General features: G+C 43.7%; 1 protein-coding gene across 1 annotated transcript in view; it reads right to left on the bottom strand.

Moving 5' to 3' along the window:
• Nucleotides 1–24,344, bottom strand: part of CDH13 (cadherin 13) — a gene marked incomplete at its 5' end in the record, with an annotated part of 116,795 nt that overhangs the window by 38,401 nt on the left and 54,050 nt on the right. The window contains one exon of the mRNA XM_008057625.1: nt 3,772–3,914. Within this exon, the coding sequence (XP_008055816.1) occupies nt 3,772–3,914 (143 nt within the window). The remainder of the gene's footprint in view (nt 1–3,771; nt 3,915–24,344) is intronic.

Raw genomic sequence — 24,344 nt, 5'->3', positions numbered from 1 at the left:
TTGATGAAATAATCATTCCTGATTTCTGGACTAGAAACTTGAATATCATCTTTCTCTATTTCATGGTCAGGATGTGCTCTTGACATAGCCTTGTTTCTTCTTTCCAGATGTTATCTAGATTCATCCTTTCTGGTTTGTTTCTGTTGCCCTCAGGCAGACTCTGACTCCTTTAAGAATCTGCTATGAATACTGATTAATGAAAAAAAAAAAAAAAAAAAGAATCTGCTATGGTTTCCAGCACATTTCCCTACTTGGGACTGACTCCACCCAAACTAACTTCACTGCCTTGGTTTAGACTCTCACTTCTCTTACCTGTATTTCTGCCACAGTTGTCTAAGGCCTCCGTGCTTCATCTCTTGTCATCATCAGATCCATTTTCTACACTGCCCAGGAGGTATCTTTCTAAAGCGTGACATTTATTCTGGGGGGAAGTGAGTGACATCATCAAGTCCAACTCCTTGGCATAGCATCTAGAGCATTTCATGGTTGAAGGCATGATCTGTCCCACAGGTGTGTGAGTGCCTGCTCTAAGTTGGGTGCTGTAGCAGGTGCTGGGCATTCAGCATAAGACCCAGCTCCAACCTTAGATCAGTGTGGTGCTTTGTCTTTGTACACATGGAGTCCATCCACCACACTAGCTTCTACTTATGCTGACCGACTTTCCATCTTCTCACATATTCATATTCTTTCGGAATAGATAGTAAGTGGTACTTCAAAAAAAATAACAATAGTTAACTTTTATTGAGTATGTGCTGTGTGTAAGCTACTTTCTAAGTGCTTCACAGGTAACAGCTCCTTTAATTCTTGTATTACTTTGCTAGAGTTGTGATGACAAAGTGCCACAAATGAGTGGCTTACACAACATAAATCTATGGTCTTACAGTTCTTACAGTTGACTTGAAGGCCAAGATCAAGGTGTCAGCAGATCTGATTCCTCCTGGGGGATGTGAGGAAACATCTGTTCCAGGCCTCTCCCCTAGCTTCTGGTGTTTTACTGGCAATCTTTGAAGTTCCTTGACTTGGTAGAAGCATCATTCTGATGATCTCTGCCTTCATCTTTATGTGGAATTCTCCCTGTGTGCATGTCTGTCTCCCAGTTTCCCTTTTATAGGGGACATCAATCATATTATATCAGAGCCCACCTACTCCAGTATGACCTTATCTTAACTAACCACACCTGTAACAGCCCTATTTCCAAATAAGGTATATCCCAAGGCACTGGGAATGAGGACCATCACATGCTGGGTAGACACACTTCAACCATAGCCCTTGTTAGAGTCAATTAAAATGGAAATCAGGCCTGAAGAAGCCCTGAGCAGACAAATCCCATTAGGCCTCATACGCGACCTTATCCTTGCTTGATTTGCAAACATAAGCAAAACTTAACTTGAGCTATTTCTTATAAATGCTTATATTAAAGAAAAATGAAACTTAAGGCTAGTCGATCAGAAGCTGCCAGATAACTCTTAGAAGACCCTACCTTTTATCAAAACACTCTTCAGCACTCAGGTAAAATATCCCCCCACCCCCCAGCATGGAGGAGGGGCTTCTTTGGGCTTAACTCCAACAGAGCTATGACACTCTCCTGTGATCTTGTGTGTATGTGACTGACTCCCCAAATAACTCATGAGCCCACTGAACATAGGACCATATGTTATTCATCCTGGAGTCTACAAGACCAAGCACAGGGCCTGGTCCAGCTCTCGGCTGATGAATACCTATAAGCTATTTCATCATGTCCATTTCCTCCTCAGGAATATATGGGGTCATCTGGTTGCTGTTCTATCAAATGAATCATCTGACTTTTGAGATGCTTTGAATATGTGACTTTTCCATATATGAGGGGAACCCAAAAAACCCCCGGAATTTATTTATAAAAGATTGTGTATTTATTCTTGCATGCTTAAACTTCAGTCACCTTTGAAGTACTTTCTGCTTGATGCAATACACCAATCCAGACGCTTTTTATACTGCTCAAAATAGTTTTTGAACTTGTCAATTTTGATTCCTTTTAGTGCTTCTGCCATTTTTTGTTCCACCTCTTCCACGTTGGCAAAATGTTTCCTTTTGGGGACTTTTTTCATCCAGGAAAACAAAAAGTCACTTGGGGTGAGATAAGGTGAATAGGGAGAGTGGAGGACAGTGGTCAGGCCGTTTCTGGTCAAAAACTGCTGAACACTCAGTGTGGTGTGGACAGGTGCACTCATAAATCACTCATCACGAAATGGTCAAACACACTGAAAGCATCTCCAAAAAATTCACTGAAGCCAAACACACCCTCTCACCACAACACTAGCTGGTACACGGATGCCGATGAGTTCCTGGGACACTGATCTAGCAGGGGAAACCTATACTACAAAGGGCCCACCCTCCAGAAGATAATTCTGTTTTTTTGGGGGGTCCCACACATCCAAATAGGTTTCTACATATTCATTCACAGTGGTTGTCCTGTTTTTTTTTCCTTTCCTTACTTGCCTCCCATGCCACACTCCCTTCTAGTCGATTCCCTACTCTGTACTCCTAGGTGCCTCCTCCTCTTTATCATTAAACTCAACAACAAGGGTGAACCATCCCCACCATGTGTCCCACTCTTACCTCTCTTTCAAGGCTAAGCTCAAGGCTGGACTTCATTGTGAAGCCCTCTCTACCTACTGCCACATGGATTGCTTGCTTCTTAGACTGTGCTCTCCTGTTTGGCTTGTGTGTGAGTAGATAGCACATAGGGACTGGGTTTGAGAACTCTTAGTTCATCCTTGCTGTTGAGTATGATGGCAAGTACCTATAAAGAGGCCTAGAAATATTCCTCTTTACATGGAAGGACCAAAACTGAGTCTTAAATAACAACGACTTTTGAATCTTTAGCCATGAATATCTGGCTTTTGGAATAATAAAGAGAACACAACTTTTTGGGTGATGGACACATATGCATCTCAGCTTAACATGTCTTCAAACCAACTCGAATCCCCCATCTCAGTTAATGGTGGTCCTACCAGCTCTGCATTCAAAATACGCAAGACCTATCCAGAATCTGACCCCGTCCCAGTCCCTCCCAGGTCCAAGCCAAGCCAATATTTTGCCATACAGTCTCCTAAGAGACTGCCCTTCTGCTCTGGGCCCCCGCAGTCTGATTTCCAAAGAGCAGAGAACAACCATGGCAGTTTCTATCCCCATGACATGGCAGCATGTCTGTTCCACGAGGACAGGTTTTGTTCTGTTCACTGCTGTATCCCCAGCATCTGAGTCAGAGTGTGGTGCATAGATGTTGCATTGCCAGTTTCTGAATGAACAGCAATTGTCTTGTGGTTATGAAGTTGCTGGCTGCGTGTCGCTGATGCCTTTCCACGGTAGCACATCATAATAGGATAAAAGCCATGGGAACAACTCAATTGTCAGGGTCGGTGATGTCCTCTGGGACTTCCTTTGATTTGTATTAAGTCAAAGAGCCCTGTCTGCAAATGAGAGCATGGTACCAAGACAAAGGACATTGGCGTAGCTTACTAACCTCGGTGCCTGACTGAGATGGGATGCAGTGAGCTCACTGTGCTGATCTGTCTCATTGCTTGCCTTTCCACAAACACCGGAGGATTCCAGGGTGGTGGGGGAGGGTAAGATTGACTCAATATGTGTGTGTTTAAACATTTGCTTTTCTGCTCCTACATATTTATATTCTTCCCAAGAACACCCCCCGGTATATCGGAAGACATGTAAAAATGTAAAAATATATTTGTAACTGAAAAGTGTACCCTTGGTGTTCTTTTTCAAGTTACTCACCACTATCAATGGCCAGGAAGAGGGCAGTGTACACGCTGTTGTGGACGAATGGGGATTCGCGGTCCAGCACAGCTGTGGTGTCCACAGTTCCATTGATGGGGTTAATATTCAGCCAACCTGCTGGGTCCTTGTAAACAGAATACCTGAAAAAAATCCCAAACAATGTCAGATACATTCAAATTAGATTCAAGGAACATGCACCGAACACAGGACACAAATTTCTCAGCTGGCTACCAGATCATGCTTACAAGGTTCAAAAACACCATTTGAGCTACAGTTCCTCATTCTGGAAGTCATGGCCGGCCGCCTGCTCTGTGCTAGACACTTTGTGCACACGCCTCCTTTATCCCTCATGACAGTCCTATGAGGAAGGTGGTCCTATTATCTGCTCGGCTCTCATGAAGGCAAAGCAGAGCTCACAACCCATATCTTGAGTCCAAGCCCAGTCTTGTTTCTTTCACACCGTGGATGCATCCCGTCTGCAGACCAGGTGGGAGAGGCACTGTTATGAAGGGACCAGCAGGGCACATCCGTGCTTGGAGGAAGAAGTTACTACTTGTGATTGATTCCCTCAGGAATGTGGCATTTGAACCAAGACAGGAGGAACGGGGGTAGGGTGTTTTGGGACAACGAGACAAGTCAGGGAGAGAGAACCACAGAAGTTAGCATACGGGACAGAGATGCTTATCCGGATGTACGTGCCATGAGGGCAAGAATTTTGCTAGTTTACTGCCTTGACCTCAGTTCCCAGAACGCTGCTTAGCATGTATGTGACACTTAATAGATATTTGCTGAATAAACAAATATTTAGGAGCTGGAAGGTAGATGGCTGTGGTTGCAACAAGGCTTCTTTAAGGGAGACTGAAAGCAAATGACTTTGGAGAAACAGATGATAAAGAACCTGACCATTGTTGGAAGGGGTTTGGACTTGGATAATGGGAAACCATTAAAGCATTTTAAAATGCTTTTTTGGGGGGAGGTTGTTGTAAAAATAATACATGCTCATTTAAGAGGTTCAAACAATGTAAAGATGCACATAGTAAGAAAAAGCGGTCTTATCTATCAGGAGGACTCAAACTGAGCACGACTCAGACGTTTTTGAACTGGGTGGCTTGATGTGCCATTTCCAGACCTGAGCTGGAAAGATGCTGTGGTGCTTTCCTGGCTTTCCCCACCAACCTTTGTGATATATGCCCCTGAAGAGACGTAAGAACTGACAGCTCATTGGTCTGATAAAGATGCCCAAAGCTGATCATCTTTGCCTTGTGTGGCTAGCCTTGGTTCCAAGGATATCTAAAACCTGATATACTAAGAGGATTGCAAATCTCCAAATGAAGGGCTTAGAGAAAATCACCACCCTAATGTTCACAGGTGAAAATATTAATATAACCATATTCTAATCCTGGAACCGTGATGTTACCTTATATGGCAAAGACACTGCAGATCTGATTAAGTTAAGAATATTCATGAAATGGGGAGATTATTTTTAATGATCGGGGCTGTGAGATGTGCTAAATGCAATCATAATTGTCCTTATGAGAGGGAGACACAGAGAGAGATTTGAGACATGCAGAAAAGGAGAAGACTACACAACCGCAGAGGTGGAGTTGCGTGATCAGGCTACACACCAAGGGATGCTGTAGCCACCAGAAGCTGGAAGAGGCAGGGTGGGGGTCCTCCTCAGAGCCTCCAGACCCCCACACCTTGATTTTGACCCAGTGAGACACTAGGGTGAGCCAGGGGATCAGGAATTGCTGGCCATCGAAAGGAACGGGCATCTGAGCAGTCACCATGAGCCTCCTGGTGGATCGGGAGAGATGGCACTTCACAGCCCTAACTTGACCCCCAGCTGGAGACTGTCCAGCCTCTCCTGGAGCCTCAGCATCTAGAAGTTCATGACATCTGAGTCATGCTCAATTTGAGTCCTCCTGATGTGGAAAGTCTTTGACCTTCCAGGAAGCATTGATAGACCCCCTGATGCACACCATTGTCATTTTAACTCACAGGTTCTCTGGTTTCTTATCAATCCCTTTGCACTGGGGTCATGTGAAGTGGTCTGAGAATCAAATTGAGATTTTGTCCTGCAAAGTAGATGTGCCAGAGGCCCCAACTGCAGAGGGACGCTTCCTAGAAGGCATCTAGTCCAGTCTTTCCTGTAACTGCCTTGGGGCGTAACACCCATTTCATAGTAACCACAGTAACAGCAGCAGCATCCAGCCCTGCACTGAGCACTCCCATGTGCCGGGTACTGAGCCAGTTGCTTCCAGAATCCACTCTGTCAGTCCTCAAGCCAATCCTGTGAGGTTGATAATATTATCCCTCCCCTTTTACAGATGAGGAAACCTAGAAGCCTGGAGAGATGAGAACTTTGCCAAGAACAATGGCTAGAATGGGGCAGTGTTGGGATTTGAACCCTTGCTGTCTGGTGCCTTCCAGCCATACACATGGTGCAATGAAGCATGGGCTCTGGAGTGAAGAAGACCTGGGTTCCAACTGTGTGACCTTGGCAAGCTACTTCTCTGTGTTTTCACTTCTTCCGCTGTGAGTTGGGGACAGTTCCAGGGATGTCATGGAGTAGTTGTGAGGGCAAACTAAGGCTGATACGAAGGGCGTGGCTCTGTGCAGGGTGCCCACAGGAGCTGCCGTCATCAGAGTCAGACTGCCCGTGTGTTGGGGGGGCAGGGCTCAGTGTGACCTCTTTTTATGTGCCATGTTTTGGATATCTTTGACTCAGCAGAGCACGGGGGGAGCAGAGTTCTGGAACTGCAACAGTGACAGGGGATAGGTGGAGAGAACAAGTGAGCCTAAGGCAGGGTTTCCCACGTACCCTCGCTGCCTCAATGATCATTGCATTATTTTGTGAAAGCAGAAGTGAGCTATTACAAAGACGAACCTCTTTAAAAACACCAGTCTTTCATTTAAATGTCAATTGATGCCTCCACCTGCCAGTCGCCTACTTTTCAAGACCCCACTCACATGTTTTCTGTCATGCACCCTGTGTGGTCCCCCCAGTGGAATGAACTCTCTACTAGGTCCTTGCTGGGCACATGCACAGATTAACATGCCTGTTACAGCATAATATGGACCTTGTCAGTCTGCCACTTCACCAAACTCTGCTCCTTGGTGTCAGGACAGGTGAAAGTTGGCCAAGGTAAGCAAAGAATGCTTCTCGTGTCCATCTTGGTGCTAAACGCTTTATGGGCACATCACATTTATTTTTGTGGTGAAGTAGGTAAATCAGAGAGGCTTAGTCACCTGCCAAAAGCTGCCCAGCAAAGAAGTGGCGGAGCTGGAATTTAATACAGGTATGTTAGATTCCAGGGGTAGGGCTTTACTCAGAGTGCAAGGTGTTTCATGCCTAAGACCAGGGGTTGTTCATTCTGCAGCCCCAGAGCCAAATCGAGTGCCTGGACATGGTGAGCGCACAGTAAACATCAACTGGATCTTTTTTATTTTAGTTGGAACCATTGTGGAAATAAAAAGGAAGGGAACAGTAACCCATCTGATCAGGTAACAAGTTCACAGTTGATCGAGGAATTATTTGTGTTGATTCAACATATCTGAAATAATGAACATTTTAAATGGAGCGTATTTCATTCTGTGATTACTCAACTCAGTTTAGAATATAAATAAAAACAGAATTAAATAACCTAGCTTTCCACATCTCATGTACAAGCAATGCTCTTTGATGCTCCCTCTGTCATTTTTTTTGTCTTATGATGCTACAGTTATGCAGTACAGTTATGCAGTACAATTAACACGTCTGCTTGTTTTCTTGTACAAGAGCAGTTATATTCTTTAAAGTGCTTAGAGGCATGATCTCGGAAGTGGTCCTCTAAAAGCAACAACCAGCACAGCTAGGCCAGGATGAGTCACATTTCCAGTGAAACCCAGAAATGTGGAGAGCATTTATGGGAGAGCATTTCGCTTGCTTTCTTCTTTAAAAGATAATCATGTATCCATAACTGTGCTATTTATTAGGTGCTCATAGGAGCCTTTATTTTGCTTTCTCTATTTGTTTATTTTATTTGGTGCCTCATTACATGGGAGACCTGTGTCATGGAGTCCCTCGAGGCCCAGCTTGTTGCTCCTACTTAGTACAGAGCAGGACAGAAGGACACTCACTTGTGAGTACTCACTAGCACCCAGCGCTGGCTTATACTCTGCTCAAGTGATGCAAAGTGAGAGCTGAGTGTAGGGACATTGAATGGGTACCATCCTTCCCAGCCCAGAGGGAGAACCCCCAGCACTACTGACCAGCAAACTCTTCTGCTTCCCAGCTTTAGGGCACTTTTGTCAAATCAGACTTTTTGACCAATTGGCCAGGCACGCTATGTAAATTTCTGACATTTTCAAAGCTGTCTTTTTAATAAACCTTTCAGTATAAAAACACCAGCATGCAAGATGTTTTCTATGCTTCTAGGCCTGAAAAATGCATATGCCTTATTAAATTGGAATTTCCGGGCAATTTATCTGTAATGTGAACTTTGCTTGTTACAGGAAAAAAAAAAATCAAATTAAAAACCGAGCTCATTTCAGTCTGAAATGTAGCTTCACAGACGCGGCTCTGAATGCTTGCCAAGCCTCGGCCTCTTCTGGGTGTGGGTGTCGGTGTCGGAAGATGCAGGGCAAACTGATTAACAGAATCTGTGTTGCAGGCAGAGCAGGGGGGCGATGGGGCCTGTGTCGCCCTGGGGAGCAGCTTGCTTTCAGCAGGGCCCCATCTGAGCCGGGAAGGAAGTGGCCAGGCGAGCGGCCAGGGCCAGCTGTTGATCTGAAAGAACTTCCAGAGTTGAGGGCTGCCAGCCTGTGCCCTCAGGGGCCCTAGTATTAGGGAGAAGGAGGAACAAATCAACAGTTTGACAAGTTCCCTCTGCTTCTTGGGGTCACTCTCGTTCTGGGGAGCAGGATACCTAAGTTTGTGCAGCCTCAGTGCCAACATTATGTGAGTGAGAGTAGCTTTGCTTTTATTTTAGATTTAAAACTGTTATAAAGTAATATAGGGCTATGAGTGCAGGATAGCCAGATGGATCAATGCATTGTGACAGGGCACGAGAAATGGCACAGATTATATATAGAGAGAGATAGATACGGTATACAGAGGTCCATCCATCACTGTGTCTATTAATATGTATGTATCTCTATAAATATATAGACACTTTATAGATAATTATATATATCCATATATATGCATGGAAATTTACTCTATGATACAGATGGCCTGTGGGATTGTTTAGAGAAGCTAGGCCATTCAATAAATGGTGTTGGCTCACTCATTTGGAAAAATTAAGTCAGCTGTCTTTCTGACCAAAGTCCCAAGACTAAATTCAAGATGAATTTTAAAAGCAAAACTGACAAAAGTATTAGAAGGAAATACAGACAAGGGTAGACAATACTTGTAACATAAATAACCAAGGGTATGCTCCAGCATATGGAAATAATTTCTATAAGCTAAGGATGTGAATAGACAGTTCATGACAATGGAAATGTAGAAGACGGTCCCCAAAACATAAAGAAGGGCATTCAGCCTCATCCATGATAAGAGAATTTCAAATCAAAACTACACTAAGGTGCTATTCTTCTGTCTAACAGATTTGCAATATCCCCAAGTTTGATGACACAGTCTTGGGGAAGATGTGGGGAACAGCACTGTGTTGGTGTCCTATGGTGGCTCTCACAAATGGCCACAAACATAACACAAGTGTATGCTCCCACAGTTGTGGGGGTCAGGACTGATATGGTCTCACTGGGCTGCTGTCAAGGTGTGGGCAGGATTGCACTTCTCCTGAGGTTTCCGGGTAGGCTCTGTTTCCTTGTCTTTTCCAACTAGAGGCTCCCTGCGTTCCTGGGAGTAGGGCCACCTCCTCCATCTTCAATGCCAGCAATGGTATTGTGCTTTTCATGCTGCAATGGGCGTGTGCTTTTCATGCTGACTACAGCTGGGAAAAGGTCTCTGCTTTAAAAACTCCTTTGATTACATCGTGCCCATCCATATAATCCAGGATCATCTCCCCATCTCAAGGTCCTTAACCTTAATCACATCTGCAAATTCCTACTTGCTGTGTAAATAACATATTCATAGGCTCTGGGGATTAGGACTTGGGCATCTTTGGGGCCATCCTGCTGATCACAAGTACTTTCATCAGTTGCTGTTAGGAGCACACATTTGTCCCAACAGAGAGAAGTGGAGATCTCTATGAAGATTTCAAATGCATTTAACCCTTGACCCAGCAATCTCAAGTCGGATTTTATCTCAAAGATACAACTATTTACATGTGAAATGACACATATACACAGTTGTAGTTAAAGTACCATCGGTAACGGCAAAAAACCAGGGGGACTGGTTATGTGCAATATGGTACATCCACACAGCAAATAGCAGGAAGCTATAAAGGAGAATGAAGAAGCCCTCTCTGAACAAAGTGGAAAGATTTCCAAGCTACCAAGACAGAGTGAGCATAAAAAGCTTCCATACATGTACTGTATATGTGGTAAAATGATATGTATGGGGTGATACCTTTTGCATAAGAAATGGATAAAATAAGTCCTTGCATGAAGAAACTCTGGAACAACACACTGGAAATGAGTAAGCTCAGTTGTGAGGAAGGAGGTGTAGGGTTTAGGGCAGTGGGAGGGGGATGGGGCAAGTCTTCAAGGCACAATTTGTTATACTGTTTTGATGTTTTTGAATTACGTAAATGAACGACATATTCGACAATTAAAAAGAAATGTATTACGCAAAGAAAAAACTCAATAGAAAAGTGGGTTAAAATACATGACCCGACAATTCCCAGGGGAACTTGAAACGATGACCATACACAGTGATCACTCACCTCACAAGCATGAGGAATGCAGAAATTCAAACAATAATGAGATGCCATGTTCACCCCCCAGGTAGGCAAAAAGGAACTACAGTGGGGCAGGTGAGGACATTGTGAACAGGGACTCATTTATGTCACTGGTAGGCATGATTGGAAGAGCTCTTTTGGGAGACATTTTGGTTTCACTAGTTAAAGATAGCTATGTCCTTTGACCTGTGACCATATTAGAATACATATAATGCATAAAGAGAGGTCTGGGTAGCTAGTCACAAAACTGATAGCATGGATTACCTTAATGGGCAGGGGGCTGGGTTGGAGTTGGAGTCAGAAGAACCAGTCCAAGACCCCCAGGGTTTGTTAGAGCAGAAGAAAGATCCTGGCTGACATCATTTATTGTAGGAAGGGTTGACTTTTGGGACCAACCCAAGAGACATGAGCATGACTATAGCTTATTATCCAAGAGGAGTCTAGATGGATAGGAAAGACTATGAGAAACATGGAAAATAAATATGAGGAAAGAAGAAACATACACGGTCCAATAATTAAGAAATATAAAGTTACTCTATGAGGTCTGACAATTAGGTTCACAAACCATCCTGGAAAAAGTGCTCCATACTCCATTGCTGATTATCATTATGATCACCTTCAAAGTACTCCTCTTGGGAAGCTATGCACTGATGCCAACACCCAGTCTGCCTGTCAAAGCAATTTTGGAACTCTTTTTCTGGAATGACCATCAGAGTTGTGGTCCTATTATCCTTGATGTCCTGAATGTCATCAAATGTCTTCTTTTCAATATTTCCTTTATTTCCAGGTAAAGAAAAGTCAGTGGGGGCTAGATCAGGTGAGTACAGAGGGTGTTCCAATACAGTTATTTGTACAGTGCTACCAACGTAAGTGCATGGTGGCAAGTTCATGAACTCGACTGTCAGACTTTAATAAATAATAATGACAGGTGACCATAGTGATATTCAGCAATGAGAGATGTAGCACTTTTTCTAGGATGGTTTGTGAACCTAATTGTCAGACCTCATAGAGTAACTTTATATTTCTACCAAAGGAATATTCCTGTGGGAAGAAACGAAGCAGTGGGTAGACACTCAGCTCTCCACTTAATTCCAGCCCACTTGCCCCCCTATGTTGGATAAAATACCTGCTTGAGTAATTCAAATTGACCACTTTATTTAAAAAAGAACTAGAAAGATGCAGAATTTCCAATGGAAGGAAATGTACTGTCATGAAATAGCTCATGTCGCCATGGCTCTGAATGTAAGGGAAAGGGCATATTTCAAATCTTCTGACAAGATATATGGATAAAATCGAAAGGTCAGTGGATTCCAGAATCCTAGATCAGTTAGATGGTCACAGCCCATCACTTTCCAGGGCTTGTGGAGAAATGAGGCAACATTCTCTTCCTCTCCCAGGGAACCTGAGCCAAAGAAAGCAGTCACATTAACAAAAAGGACTTCTCAGGGATGGAGAGAGGCCACAACCTGATGTGGACAAGAAGAGCTGCCCAGTGAGTGGCCTGGACAGGGCCTCTTAGGGTTGAGAAGCTGGGATGTAGTTTGCCTGGTCTAACATGGATCTACAGACTTCTATGGCTCAGTAACAGCTGGGAACAGGACAGGAGATCTTGACACCTGTAGGCCCTTCCCTGTACCCCCTCCCTAGGCAGTCCAGAGCCCCTAGTGGAACCACGGACATTTGCATGAGGCTGTAGCACATTACAATTCTGACCACCACATGGCAGCTGCCACCTTCTGATAGCACATGGACCAAGGCTTGACCTTTTCCAGACACTCTGACCTCTTTCATGACAACAAACAATGAACATCATACTCAAAAGGACTATCGCCTTCTGCACATGCAGTAGGCCACGGAAGGTTGGGTGGGCCCATTTTCCTTGGGTGATTGTAGGAAGCAGGAGGCGAGACTATGGGAGACCATCTTTTGCCTGGACCATAGAAATGCACCTGAGTCTTTGCTTCTATTCTACTTGCTGTAATCCATTCTCCAAGAACAGCCAGTTTTACGTCATCCAGTATGAGTCCTCTACTTAAAATCCTCCAGTGACTTCCCATTGGATATAGAATAAGAGCAAAACTCCTAACCATGGTCACCAAGACCCTGGAGGATCCAGCTGGCCTTGCCTACTCTCCACCTGCATTTCTTCTTTCCTCATTCCTTACCCACGCAGTGACCTTCCTTTCATTCCTCAAAAATACCAAATTCATTCTGGTCTTAAGACCTTTCCACTGGCTTCAAGGAATGTAGTCTCTTCAGAATGTCTCATGTATGTTTCCTCATCTTTGGGCTCTCAGTTCGGTTACTGAGGCCTCTCTGTTCCTTAGAGAGGCTACTGCCTAACTAAGGTCTGTTTCCTTCCCTGTCTACTCTGCAACTTAGAATGTAAGCTCCTCAGGCAGTGACATCATCTATCTTAGCCATCCCTCGACACCTTGGTCCTAGAAGAGTGCCTGGCACAAAATAAGTGGGTGCTCAGTTATTGAATAAATGAATGAATGAGTAAACAAGTGAGGATAAAACCTTCTTTAACATGCTCTGATTGACCCATGCCCTGGGTAACTCAGAATTCTAGAAGCATTTGGTCCTGAAGTGCACATCCATCCTTCCCCACAGGCAGGTTCTCCCTCCCAAAAGGGCCACTAGACCATCTCTCTCTTGTTCCAGCTGAACTCCATCTCTGTGCTGCTCCAGTTTGCTTGAATCTCACACATGCCATCAACTGGGGCTTAGATAGGTTGTCCCGTATGTCAGGGGTCTTGAAGGCCACTCCCAGGTTCAGTGATTTGCTAGGAAGACCCACAGAACACAGCATATAGCCATGCACATGCTAAATTTTATGACAAAAGGAAGAGATCAGAGCAAAATCAGCACGGGAAGAGGAACACCAGGCAAAGTCCAGGGGAAACCAGACAGGGGCTTTTGAGGGTCACACAGGATGAGCTTAACTCCAGCACCAAATTGTGATAACATATCTGAGATGTTCTCTGCCATGGAAGTTCACCAGAGACTCGGTACCCAGGGGTTTTACTGGGAGCTGGTCACGTAGGCACCCTCCACGTGGCATCAGCAAAACTCCTGACTCCCAGAGGGAAAACAGATGTTCCGTATGAACCCTATTTATTTGCACAAGCCCTTCCTTAAGGCACAGCGAGCCACTCCCATTGGTCAGGACGGTGGAACCCTCCCCAAATCCAAGATTCTAGATACCAGCCAAAGGCCCACCTTGCAAACTGGAGCTGTCTAAAGTTAGCATTCTCAGGCCTGCTGTGTGAACTCTTTTCTGCATAGTCCCTGATCAGAACCATGAGGCAGTTCATTAGAAGAAATTCTACTTATCTTTACAAATCACTTCATTCCTGTTTCTCCTAAACGCTTTTAATTCTAGAGACCACCTATTGAAACCCTCGAGGAAGCTGGAAATCACGAGGGAACCTGTCTTCTAGGCATAGTGGTGGCTGGCTTCAACCCCACTCACATTTACCTAAGGAAACACGAATTTGGTCTAATTGCAGAAAATGTAGACAATATAAATGAGCAAAAAGAAGAAAATTAAAATAACCCTAATCCACCTTCAGAGATAAGCACTAATTAACATTTTGGCCTAGAGTCTTCCGACCTGGGCATGGCTATATATACAGGCACACATGTATGTTTTTAACGTGACTATACTGTTCACTCATTCATTTTGAATAAGTATTTGCTGAGTGTCTGTCATGTTGCCAGGCACTGAGCTTGGTGTTGGGTATACAGCAGTGTATTCTCTGCTTTTCTGAAACTTACACTCCAGCCGGAAGACAGGATATAAATTAGTAATTACACAAACAGTTATTTAATTACACTCATGACAAGGGCCATGAAAGCAGTTTCCTTCACATAATAAATCATGTGCTGTGAGCGCTTTTCTGTTTTTCAGCATTTACTTTCAGTCATTGTAGCTACAGCTGGAAGCTGGAAGCCTTCATCGATCACTGAGGAGGTGCCACTCGATGTATGTACATACATCATTGCGTGCCATCACCCCATCAACCTGGGAGGTTGGGTTCATCGCCTTCATTTTACAGATGAGGAAACAAAGGCTCAGAGTGGTCCAAGAGTTTGCCCAAGTCATGTGGGTTTTAAGCAGCAGAACTATGGTTTTGGTGTGGATCCCTGCCTCCCAAGCATAGCTTGTTTTTATTTGTCTTAAAAGCAGCCCATCAGCCAACAGACACATGAAAAAGTGCTCAGCCTCTCTCATCATCAGAGAAATGCAAACCAAAACCACATTGAGATACCATCTAACCCCGGTAAGAATGGCCATCATTAATGAAACAAACAACAACAGATGCTGGCGAGGATGTGGAGAAAAAGAAACGTTTCTACACTGCTGGTGGGAATGCAAACTAGTACAACCTCTTTGGAAGACAGTGTGGCAATTCCTGAAAGAACTAGAAATTGACCTTCCATATGACCCAGCAATTCCCCTATTGGGAATATACCTGTAGGAACTCAAATCGTTCTACAAAAATGATACCTGCACACGTATGTTCGTTGCAGCTCTATTCACAATAGCAAAAACATGGACCAACCGTGTTGCCTATAGAAGCTGGACTGGATAAAAAAAATGTGGTACTTATACACAATGGAATATTATGCAGTCATAAAGAAGGACAAATATATGGACTTTGCAGCAACTTGGATGGATTTGGAGTTGATCATACTCAGTGATTTATCACAGAAACAAAGAACAGAGTTCCATATTTCTCACTCATAAACAGACCTTGAACAATTATAATGCTATAAGAAAGCGATTGGCAATAGTGGGAAATTGTCAGGGGAGGGGGGCTGGGACTGGCAGTTGAGGGAAACTGCTAGGGGAGAGAGGGACATACCTCATCAACAAGGGTACCTGAATGATCAATGTTTATATACCTAACCCTGAAATGGACCCCACATCTTTATAATAAAAATAATTTAAAAAAAGCAACCCATGAGGGTGGGTCATTCGTGTATGCCATTGGTTCTGACATTTTGACGAGTACTGAAATCATTACCATAGTTGTTGAAGTATGATAGGGCCTTTCCACTTTTAACACATTTTCCAGGTGGTTCTGGTTCACCAAAGTTTAAGAAGCACCATTCTATGAATAATGATTGAATTTTGAGTTGAAATGCTGGGCTGTGTCCCATGGCTGGGCTTTCCTTAGGAAAGAATAACTGAGGAACACAGGATTGAAATCTACAGAATGGTACCATTTCCTTTACAAACCCTATTAAATTGATATAAAACTTTTTAACAATTATATTTCTGTTTGTAAAAGTCATACACATGTGAGAAAGATTTAATATAATACATCACAGATGTGTGAATTTAATGTTTTCCTCACTAGACATTCTTGAATAATATTGGCTTAAACCATTATTTTACAAGAAGGCTCCTATTAACTTCCAAGTCAAACTTCGGGACTTATCGTTGGGCTAACCTACTCGGTTGTGATGCAGATATCAAGGAATTTGTGTCTAGGAATACTCTATAATAACTGAGGTCTGAGAATGATTTACTCTAATAAAAAAGAGTCACTCTTTCTCATGGAATCACTTTCATCAGCAAGAGAGGAAGGGGCGGGGTCGCAGCTTGGGGCTCCTAAGGGTGGGTCAGCTGAAGCAGGGGTGTGCCTGCTGAGAAATGCCTGAGAACCACTGCTTTGAGCTGGGCTCCCACCTCTCCTGCCACTGCATGACCCGTTCCTCCGTTGTGTGAGCCCCATGTGCACTGAGCCTTCCCTACCAAACAACAGAAGTGACATTTCCCGGGCTCCGGCTGCTTGCCAGAGACCGAACATATCCTCCCTACAAACCCTCTTGCCACCTGCTCCAGGCACGCAGGTCTGCTCCTGTCTTCTCCCAGCAAAGGTCATGCCTGGCCTCTTGTTTGAGGCCATTCATTCTTTGTTAGAATTGACCAAAGGTCTTACAACAGCTGCAACTAGACCTTTTTGAATCTGCAGTAGGATTTTGCTGTGACCAGGCTCTTTCTAGTTGGGGCTCCATCTTCATTTCACATTTCCAAAGATGATTTACGAAGTCCCCTATCCTGTCTTCACTGCCACTGCCCCCCCAACTATTTTTGAAACCTACATGAATGTAGCAGTAATTCAAAAAAGGAAGCAAAGTTTTCACAGCCATGTTTTATTTATTTATTTATTGGAGTCAGAGTCTTACTCTGTTGCCCAGGCTGGAGTACAGTGGTACTGCTGGGCTTAGGCAATCCTTCTGCCTCAGACTTCCAAGTAGCTAGAACTACAGGTGTGTGCCACCATGCCTGGATAATTTTTTTGATTTATCATAGAGACAAGATCTCGCCGTATCGCTCAGGCTGGTCTCCAACTCCTGAGCTCAGGCAATCCTCTCGCCTCCACCTCCCAAAGTGCTGGAATTACAGGTGTAAGCTACCACCCCCAGTCAGCAATACTTAATCATTTTTTTTTTCAGAGTCTCATTCTGTTTCCCAGGCTGGAGTACAGTGTCATGATCACGTTTCACTAGCAGCCTTGACCTCCTAGACTTTGGTGATTCTTCCACCTCAGTCTCCTGAGTAGCTTGGACTATAAGCACATGCTACAACGCCTGGCTAACTTTTTGACTTTTTGTAGAGGTGAGGTCTTGCTATGTTGTCTAGGCTGGTGTTAAACTCCTGGGTTCTAGCAATCCTCCTGCCTTGGCCTCCCAAAGTACTGAGATTTCAGGCATAAGCCACCGAGTCCAGCCTATCAGTGTCTTTAAAGCATCATTTCATTATTGCCTTAGGCCAAATTGATTGGAAAGCAATACAGAGAAGTATAGAAAAAGAGAGTCAATGTGTAAAGTCACAAATTTAACAATGTCATGTAAGTCAGGAAAATTAGACCCTACTATGGTAACTAAATATGTGGCCCTTTTTAATAACAGGCTGAGACTTCAGAATTGATCAGATTTCTGAAATCCAGAAACATAACTGGCAATTCTAGATGAAAACATGGATTAACACTCTCAGCGTTGGCTAAAGTGTTAAACAGATGCTTTAATCATGCAACTGCAAGATGGTTTTCTTTATTAATTATCATCATCATTATTGTTAATGTCATTACTACTGATCAAGTCTAGCTCCTCCTATACACACGATCAAGGCCAGGGTTAAATTTCCCACATCCATGTACCCAGGTTGGGCGACTTTTTCTAAACACTAGAAACTACGTGAGAAAAGAATAGGATGACTTGGGATTTGGTACAAGTTGGTAGCAATGTAGGTTTCCCTTGGTGCGAAGTTATTTGTCCGTTTTCTGTCCAGTTTCACTTATCCATTCAATGAGGGTTTGATCACATTTTCATGTACTCCTAGGCCTGGGAATACAAATATGAACAAGACCTGCAAGGATTGTCCATCATCTGAGTAACCCATTTGTGATGCCATGAACGAACTGACCAGGCTTGTAATTCTCTTTCATATTCCAATACCCTGCTTAATCCTGGTATCTACCTGATCAGCAGACTTAGTGAGATGTCCTGCAGTGACTAAAACCATCCTAAATAAGCACCCATCCAGCACAAAGACAACTGTCAGTCTCACAAAAGATGCAGCATTCAGGAGAACATCCAAAGTATAGGAATTAGGCTACCTGAAATAAGCCAGGTACAGAAAGACACATTCTGCATGACCTTACATATATGTGGAGTCTGAACTAGTCCAGCTCATCACAGAAACAAAGAACAGAGTACCATATGTTCTTACTTATAAGCAGACCTTGAACAATTATCATAATACTACGAGAAAGGAATCGGCAGTAGTGGGAAACTGCCGGTGGCGGGGGGCGGGGTACACCTTATCAACAAGGGTACCTGCATAATGAACAATTGTATACCTAACCCTGAATTGTACCCCACATCTTTAAAATTAAAAATTAAAAAAAAGAATAGTCCAACTCATAGAAGCAGAGAGTAGAAAGGCAATTGCCACGGACCGAGGTGGAAGAGAGAGAGGGATGGGGAAGATGTTAATTCGTCTTTGTATACATAGACCAAATCTTCATGTTGTACCCCATAAAGATACACAATTGCTATCTGTCCATTAAAATAGGAGAAAAGAAAAAAGACAAAAACAAATCACAAGTGAATTCATAACAAGTGAAGGTAATAAAGGAGAGAAGAGGGTCAACAGCTGAAGAAGAGAAAGGAGAGCGGTTGACTCCCAAAAGATCAGGTGAGGCCCTTTGGGAAACAGAACCCTTAAGTCTTTTGGAAAGACGGCCCCTTCGTAACCATGTGGCTCAAGTCCAGTGATGAAGTGCAATAGCTACTGTCCTGGGATGTTGCTGGGAAAATGAGGTCAAAACCAAAACAGTCCTCGGTTCATCAGGGCTCACTCTGAGAACAGCCTGTGATTGGGGCTAAAATAAGTTTAGACACAAACTTGTTTCCATCATTCTCCCTGCCCCCCAATAAGATCTTAACTAAATCTTCTTCTTGAGTGACACTTTGGTCCTCACTTTCAGTTGAGTCACTGTAAGTGGTCCTTCGGTGCTACCTGTCTTCTTTAGGTAAGGGCTGTTGGTGGCCCCTGTTCTTGAACTCATGATTTGGGCTGTATGAACAGATAAAGGAGGAGAGGCAGGACTTTGGGTTCAGCTGGTGACTAAACTTTAACAACACCTTACAAGACTGAAAAGCTGAATATGCTACAATCGTTGGGTGTGCCCGAGGTTCTGATGGACAAGGCCCCTGCAGCCCACAGCCCGGGACAGGGGCCTGTCTGTGCAGGTCTCTGGCTGTCCTGCTGACTGGTCAGGTCCAGCGCTCGTCTACTTATGCCAATGGCATGGTGGTGGCTGGGCTGGGTGCTCAGTTTCCTAAGGTGGACTATCTCAAAGAACCATGCTCCCTGGGAGAGCAAACCAGGATGGCAGAAGCTAGAACAGGACAGTTAACCACCCTCTGCATTTGTTCTCAGTGTTTATTTTTATTGGGTGATTAATCGACATGCCATGGCCTTTGCTCCAGGACCTGGGTTTGTGAGTCCAGCTCAGACCAAGCTGAGCAGAGGTATTGGCGCTTTTGAGAAGTCAATAAATGAGACCAGCTGCCGCCGGGACCACAGTGAGATAGATGGCTAAGCCTCGAATTATGCCATGAAGGTCAGCGAAGGTGGCCTGGCCAGCTGCCAAGCAAGGAGGTGCTTACAGGCAGCCGTGCCTGGCAGAGGTGACGACTGGTCCTCTCTCCCTGCTGGTGTCTGAGGAGACAGCCATACAGAGAGACTGTTCCTGATGGAGACTGGGTTGCAGGCTTCTTGGGCGCCAACAGTGTCTGGAGACAGCTCACCTGGGGGGCATACCTCTGATATCTTTGTGCAGATTATTTCTGGGGGCACCGTTCCCCAAATGGGGGATTCTGCTGGTTACTCTGTGAAGGAGCTGGAGGGTTACTTCTCACCACAGAGTGCTCAGAGTCATGCACTCCCAGCCTGTGTCGAGATTCCGGCATTCATTCAACACATATGCTTTGAACATCTTCTAAATGGCCAGGATGCTGCTTGGGATGGGAAACCTGCAGTGAACCAGGCAGGGAGCTCCTTTGCCAAGGGCAATTAATATTTTCTGATACTGTAATGTTCACATGAGATGGTCGGCTTCAGGGGATGGAGTGTGTCTTTTCTCTTCACACAGGCAGGGACTAGCTACATGTCTGACCATAATAGGCCTTGGCAAATGAGGAGTAAACAGAATGGATGGGTGACAGAATGGGCAACAAAATCAATCTACTGGAAGCAAATGGAAGAGCAACCCATGGAATTCTAAGAAGCCGACATCCCCAGAGATTTTCAGGAATGTGTGAAGACAAGCACGGGCCTATCTGGTTGGGAGCAGCACAGGCCTATCTGGTTGGGAGCACCCTGAAGTGCTCAGTGGTATCAGGCACAGAGATGGTGGCAAGAACATTGAGAGGCACTCTGGGCCCATGAGCTGCCATCTGCACAAGGACACTGGCTGTCTCCACACTTGGGAACATCACCTGCCAGGAGGGATGTGCTTAGCCATGTCATCTTTATGGGTGAAGAAGTTTCTACACTAGCACCAGTGTAGAAACATAATCCTCCTGTGGTGTCCAGGTCCTCCCTTCCATTGCCCACAGAACAGAGAGTGAATTTTGAAAAATGTAAATCAGGTCTCAAAACTTTCAGGGGGACTTGGGGGGGTGGGGGGCTGACCTCTGCTATCCTCTCACCATCAACTCACCCCATTCCTCTGGCCCAAAGTCCGTCAGGCTCTCTGCCCTCCCAACCTTCATATTGGCTGTCAGTTTCTGCTGGGATTCCATCCAACACCTCATCCCTCAGCTAGTTTTTCATCACCCTTCTGATCTGAGTTCACAGCCACCTGCCTCCCAACCAGCCCATCTAAGGTGGCTTCACCCAATGACTCTCCATCTCATGATGCTGTTGACTCTCACGTGGCACGTGCTGTAAACTGGGATGACCCTGGTCGCATGGTCAGGCATTCACTAGCCTGTTCATTGCCCGTCTTCCCGCTAGAACAGAAACTCCACGTGGTCTCGTTCATGGCTATCCTTAGGGCTAGTTAGAGCCTGGCTGATAATGCAAGTTTTGCAGGAATTTGTTGAATAAATAAATAAGCCAGCATGGGTGCCTGTAGGTAGATGTAAAAAGAGTAGCCAGTCCATGGAAAACATTGACTTTCAACCTTGTTATTTAGTACAAAAGCAGTATTCACAACTGGCATTTATCAAGCACCTGCTATTTGTCGTGCGGCATTTAAATCTCCCATGAGCCTTTGAGACAGTCCATGTAAGAGAAGTTTACTCATTTTGTGTTTCTGTCTGACCCATCAAAGGAAAATTGATACTTTCTGAAAGAATCAACCCCCTCTAAACAGATTTGCCAGAAGACCAGAAAGAACCTGGGTGATTCTTTGCACCCATTTTGATTGTCTGAACTTCTTAAAAGAGTATCACCATACATTTTAGTGTCTTGCACTTTTCATCTAACTGTGATTAAAAGAAAAGTCTCAGCCCAGAAGAAGGAGGCATCTTCAAATGTGTCAGTTCCTGAAACAATATTCTAGAGGGAAATAAATAAAAAATCGGTTTAAACTGTACATATTTTTTGAGCCAGGAATTCTCCCTCTAATAACTTTGCCGAAAGAAATAGCTAAAGGGAGCAGTTTCCGAAATTGGGAAATGCTGGGAATACAGTCAAATGGGCCTTCTCCTTTGCAGGACTTCTCAGAGCCTTTAATATGCAGATTTGCACTGTGAAGAAAGCATCACTCAAACTTACTTGGCAGAAATATTTACTGACATATTTTCTCCATTAATGTTTATTATAGAAAATAAAAAAGAAATCAGGTACTGATTAAAAATGATCATGGAATGCTGTGCAGACATTAAAAACTATGGTGGATATGACACAGCAAGACAGTTACACACGTGAAATGAAGATAGATGGCAGATCAAAACGTTACCTCTACGTATATAGGTATGTGTGTAGCACAGTGGGGTCCACAGGCAAATGTGTGGTGCACTCACTGCCCCCTTCTAACAACTATAGTGATGACCAGGTCAGCTCAAAATGACCAGGTCAGTTCAAAAATCCCTCTTCATACCATGCTCTGTGTGCCAAGCCCTTGCTATTAATAGGAATTGACATATAATTCCAAACCTATTTGCTACCGCTGGCTGAGAAAATACCTTGATGGGGAGTGCTAGTGGCAGGTGCAGTAAAAATTATGGCGATGGGGATGGTAATTGTAAGATAGCAGAGCATATGTATTGAGTACTTGATTTGCACCAGAAACTTCTAAGCACTTTACGTGGACCAGCTTATTTAACGCTCATGACAACTTCACGTGGTTGATATTATTGCCTCATTACACAGATGAGAAAAGAGAGATGCAGTTTCGCAAGTTTTGCAGGAATTTGTTGAATAAATAAATTGCAAGTTGTTGACTCCAGGTCACGCCCACATTCTTAGCTGTGATGCCTCACTGTCTGGCCTAGGCCTTAAGACAAATGGTATCCGGCTAGTGGGATGTACATCTTTCTTATTTTTGCTTACTTAATTTCTAAAATTTCTACCATGAGCTTGTATTCCTTTTGCAGTAAGTTTTTTGGCAATAAAAAACTAAACACAAAGATATCTTCCTCTATATTTCTACATCTTCATTTCCTTCTTGGCAAATTCAGCTTTTCTCTCCTCTGTGTGACCTTAATACCATAGAAGGTATTAAGGTATATATATATATGGTGCCAAAAAATGTATGCGCATTTTAAGAATGACGTTTGCTCAAAAGATGGTGTTAATAAATCGAATGCTAGCATCACCATGTGACAGGCAGGACAAAGAAAATGACAGAAGCACAGTCATACTACCTACTGCTACCATAATTTAATTCCACTTAAAAAAGTAATAGATAGACAACATCTCTTGAAACATGTATACGTTTTTTTGGCACCCCGGATATAATGTGTGTGTATGATATAAGCACCAGATATATGGTATATGGGTGTATATATGTAATATGCATGTCTTATATAGATCATATATAATACTGTACATAATATATAGACACACAAAACTAAAATATATCAGTTTTGTACTCATTATGAACTGAACTTTTTTTTACCCCCAAATTCATATGCTGATGCCCTGACTTTCTTTTTTATTTAAATATATTTTTTTTACAACACTTTCAGGTTTATTGTAAAATTGAACCAAAGGTACAGAGGTTTGCCACACATTTCTTTCCCTGACACAAGTACAGCCTCTTCTATTATCAACATTTTTCATCAGAGTGAGACATTTGTTACAACTGATGAGCTTACACTGATACATTGTTATCACCCAGAGTACATAGTCTATACTAGGGTTCACTCTTGGTGTTATATATTCAATAGGTTTGAACAAATGTACAATGACATGTATCTACCATCACAGCATCATACAGGTAGTTTCACAGCCCTAAAAGCCTATGCACTCTGCTTATTCATCCTTTCCTTTCCCCAAATCCTGGCAACTACTGATCTTTTCTCTGTCTCTATAGTTTTGCCTTTTCCAGAAGGTCATATGGTTGGAATCACATGGTATATAACTCTTCACTTAGTAATAATGCACTTATGTTTTCTTCATGTCTTTTATAGAAAAATGAGAGCTCATTTTTTCTTTTTTTTGGCACTGAAAACTATCCCATTGTCTGTACCTACCAGTTTTCTTATCTTTCAGTGTTATTTTATTTTAAAGACGTGGGGTACAATTCAGGGTTAGGTATACAAGTAGCCATCACACAGGTAAAGTTTGAGCCTTCCTTTGGTCCTCACTTTGCCTGGTTTGAGATCAGATACCCTTATTGATATTGTGTGTCTCCCTTCCCCCACCCCTGGCAGTATCCCACTACTGCCAATCCCTTTCTAGTAGTATAGTACTATGATGCCCTAACTTTTAATGTGGTTGTACTTGGAGATGGAGCCTCTAAGAAAGTAGTTACGGTTAAATGGGGTCAGAAGCGTGGGCCCTGATCTGATAAGATCAGTGGGCTTTTAAGAGGAGGCCCTAGAATGCTTCTTGCCATGCCTGCCCTGGGGGCATGCCCCAAGGAAAGATCATATGAGGACACAGCAAGAAGGTAGCTATCTGCAAGCCAGGAAGAGAGCCCTCACCAGAAACTGAATTAGCTAGAACCTTGATCTTGCACTTAG

This window comes from Carlito syrichta, unplaced genomic scaffold (genome assembly GCF_000164805.1).
Source record: "Carlito syrichta isolate Samal-C Ts95f unplaced genomic scaffold, Tarsius_syrichta-2.0.1 Scaffold303074, whole genome shotgun sequence".
Classification (NCBI taxonomy): domain Eukaryota; kingdom Metazoa; phylum Chordata; class Mammalia; order Primates; family Tarsiidae; genus Carlito; species Carlito syrichta.
Note: the sequence above shows the minus strand (reverse complement) of the source record. Positions and strands in the feature narration are given on the sequence as shown.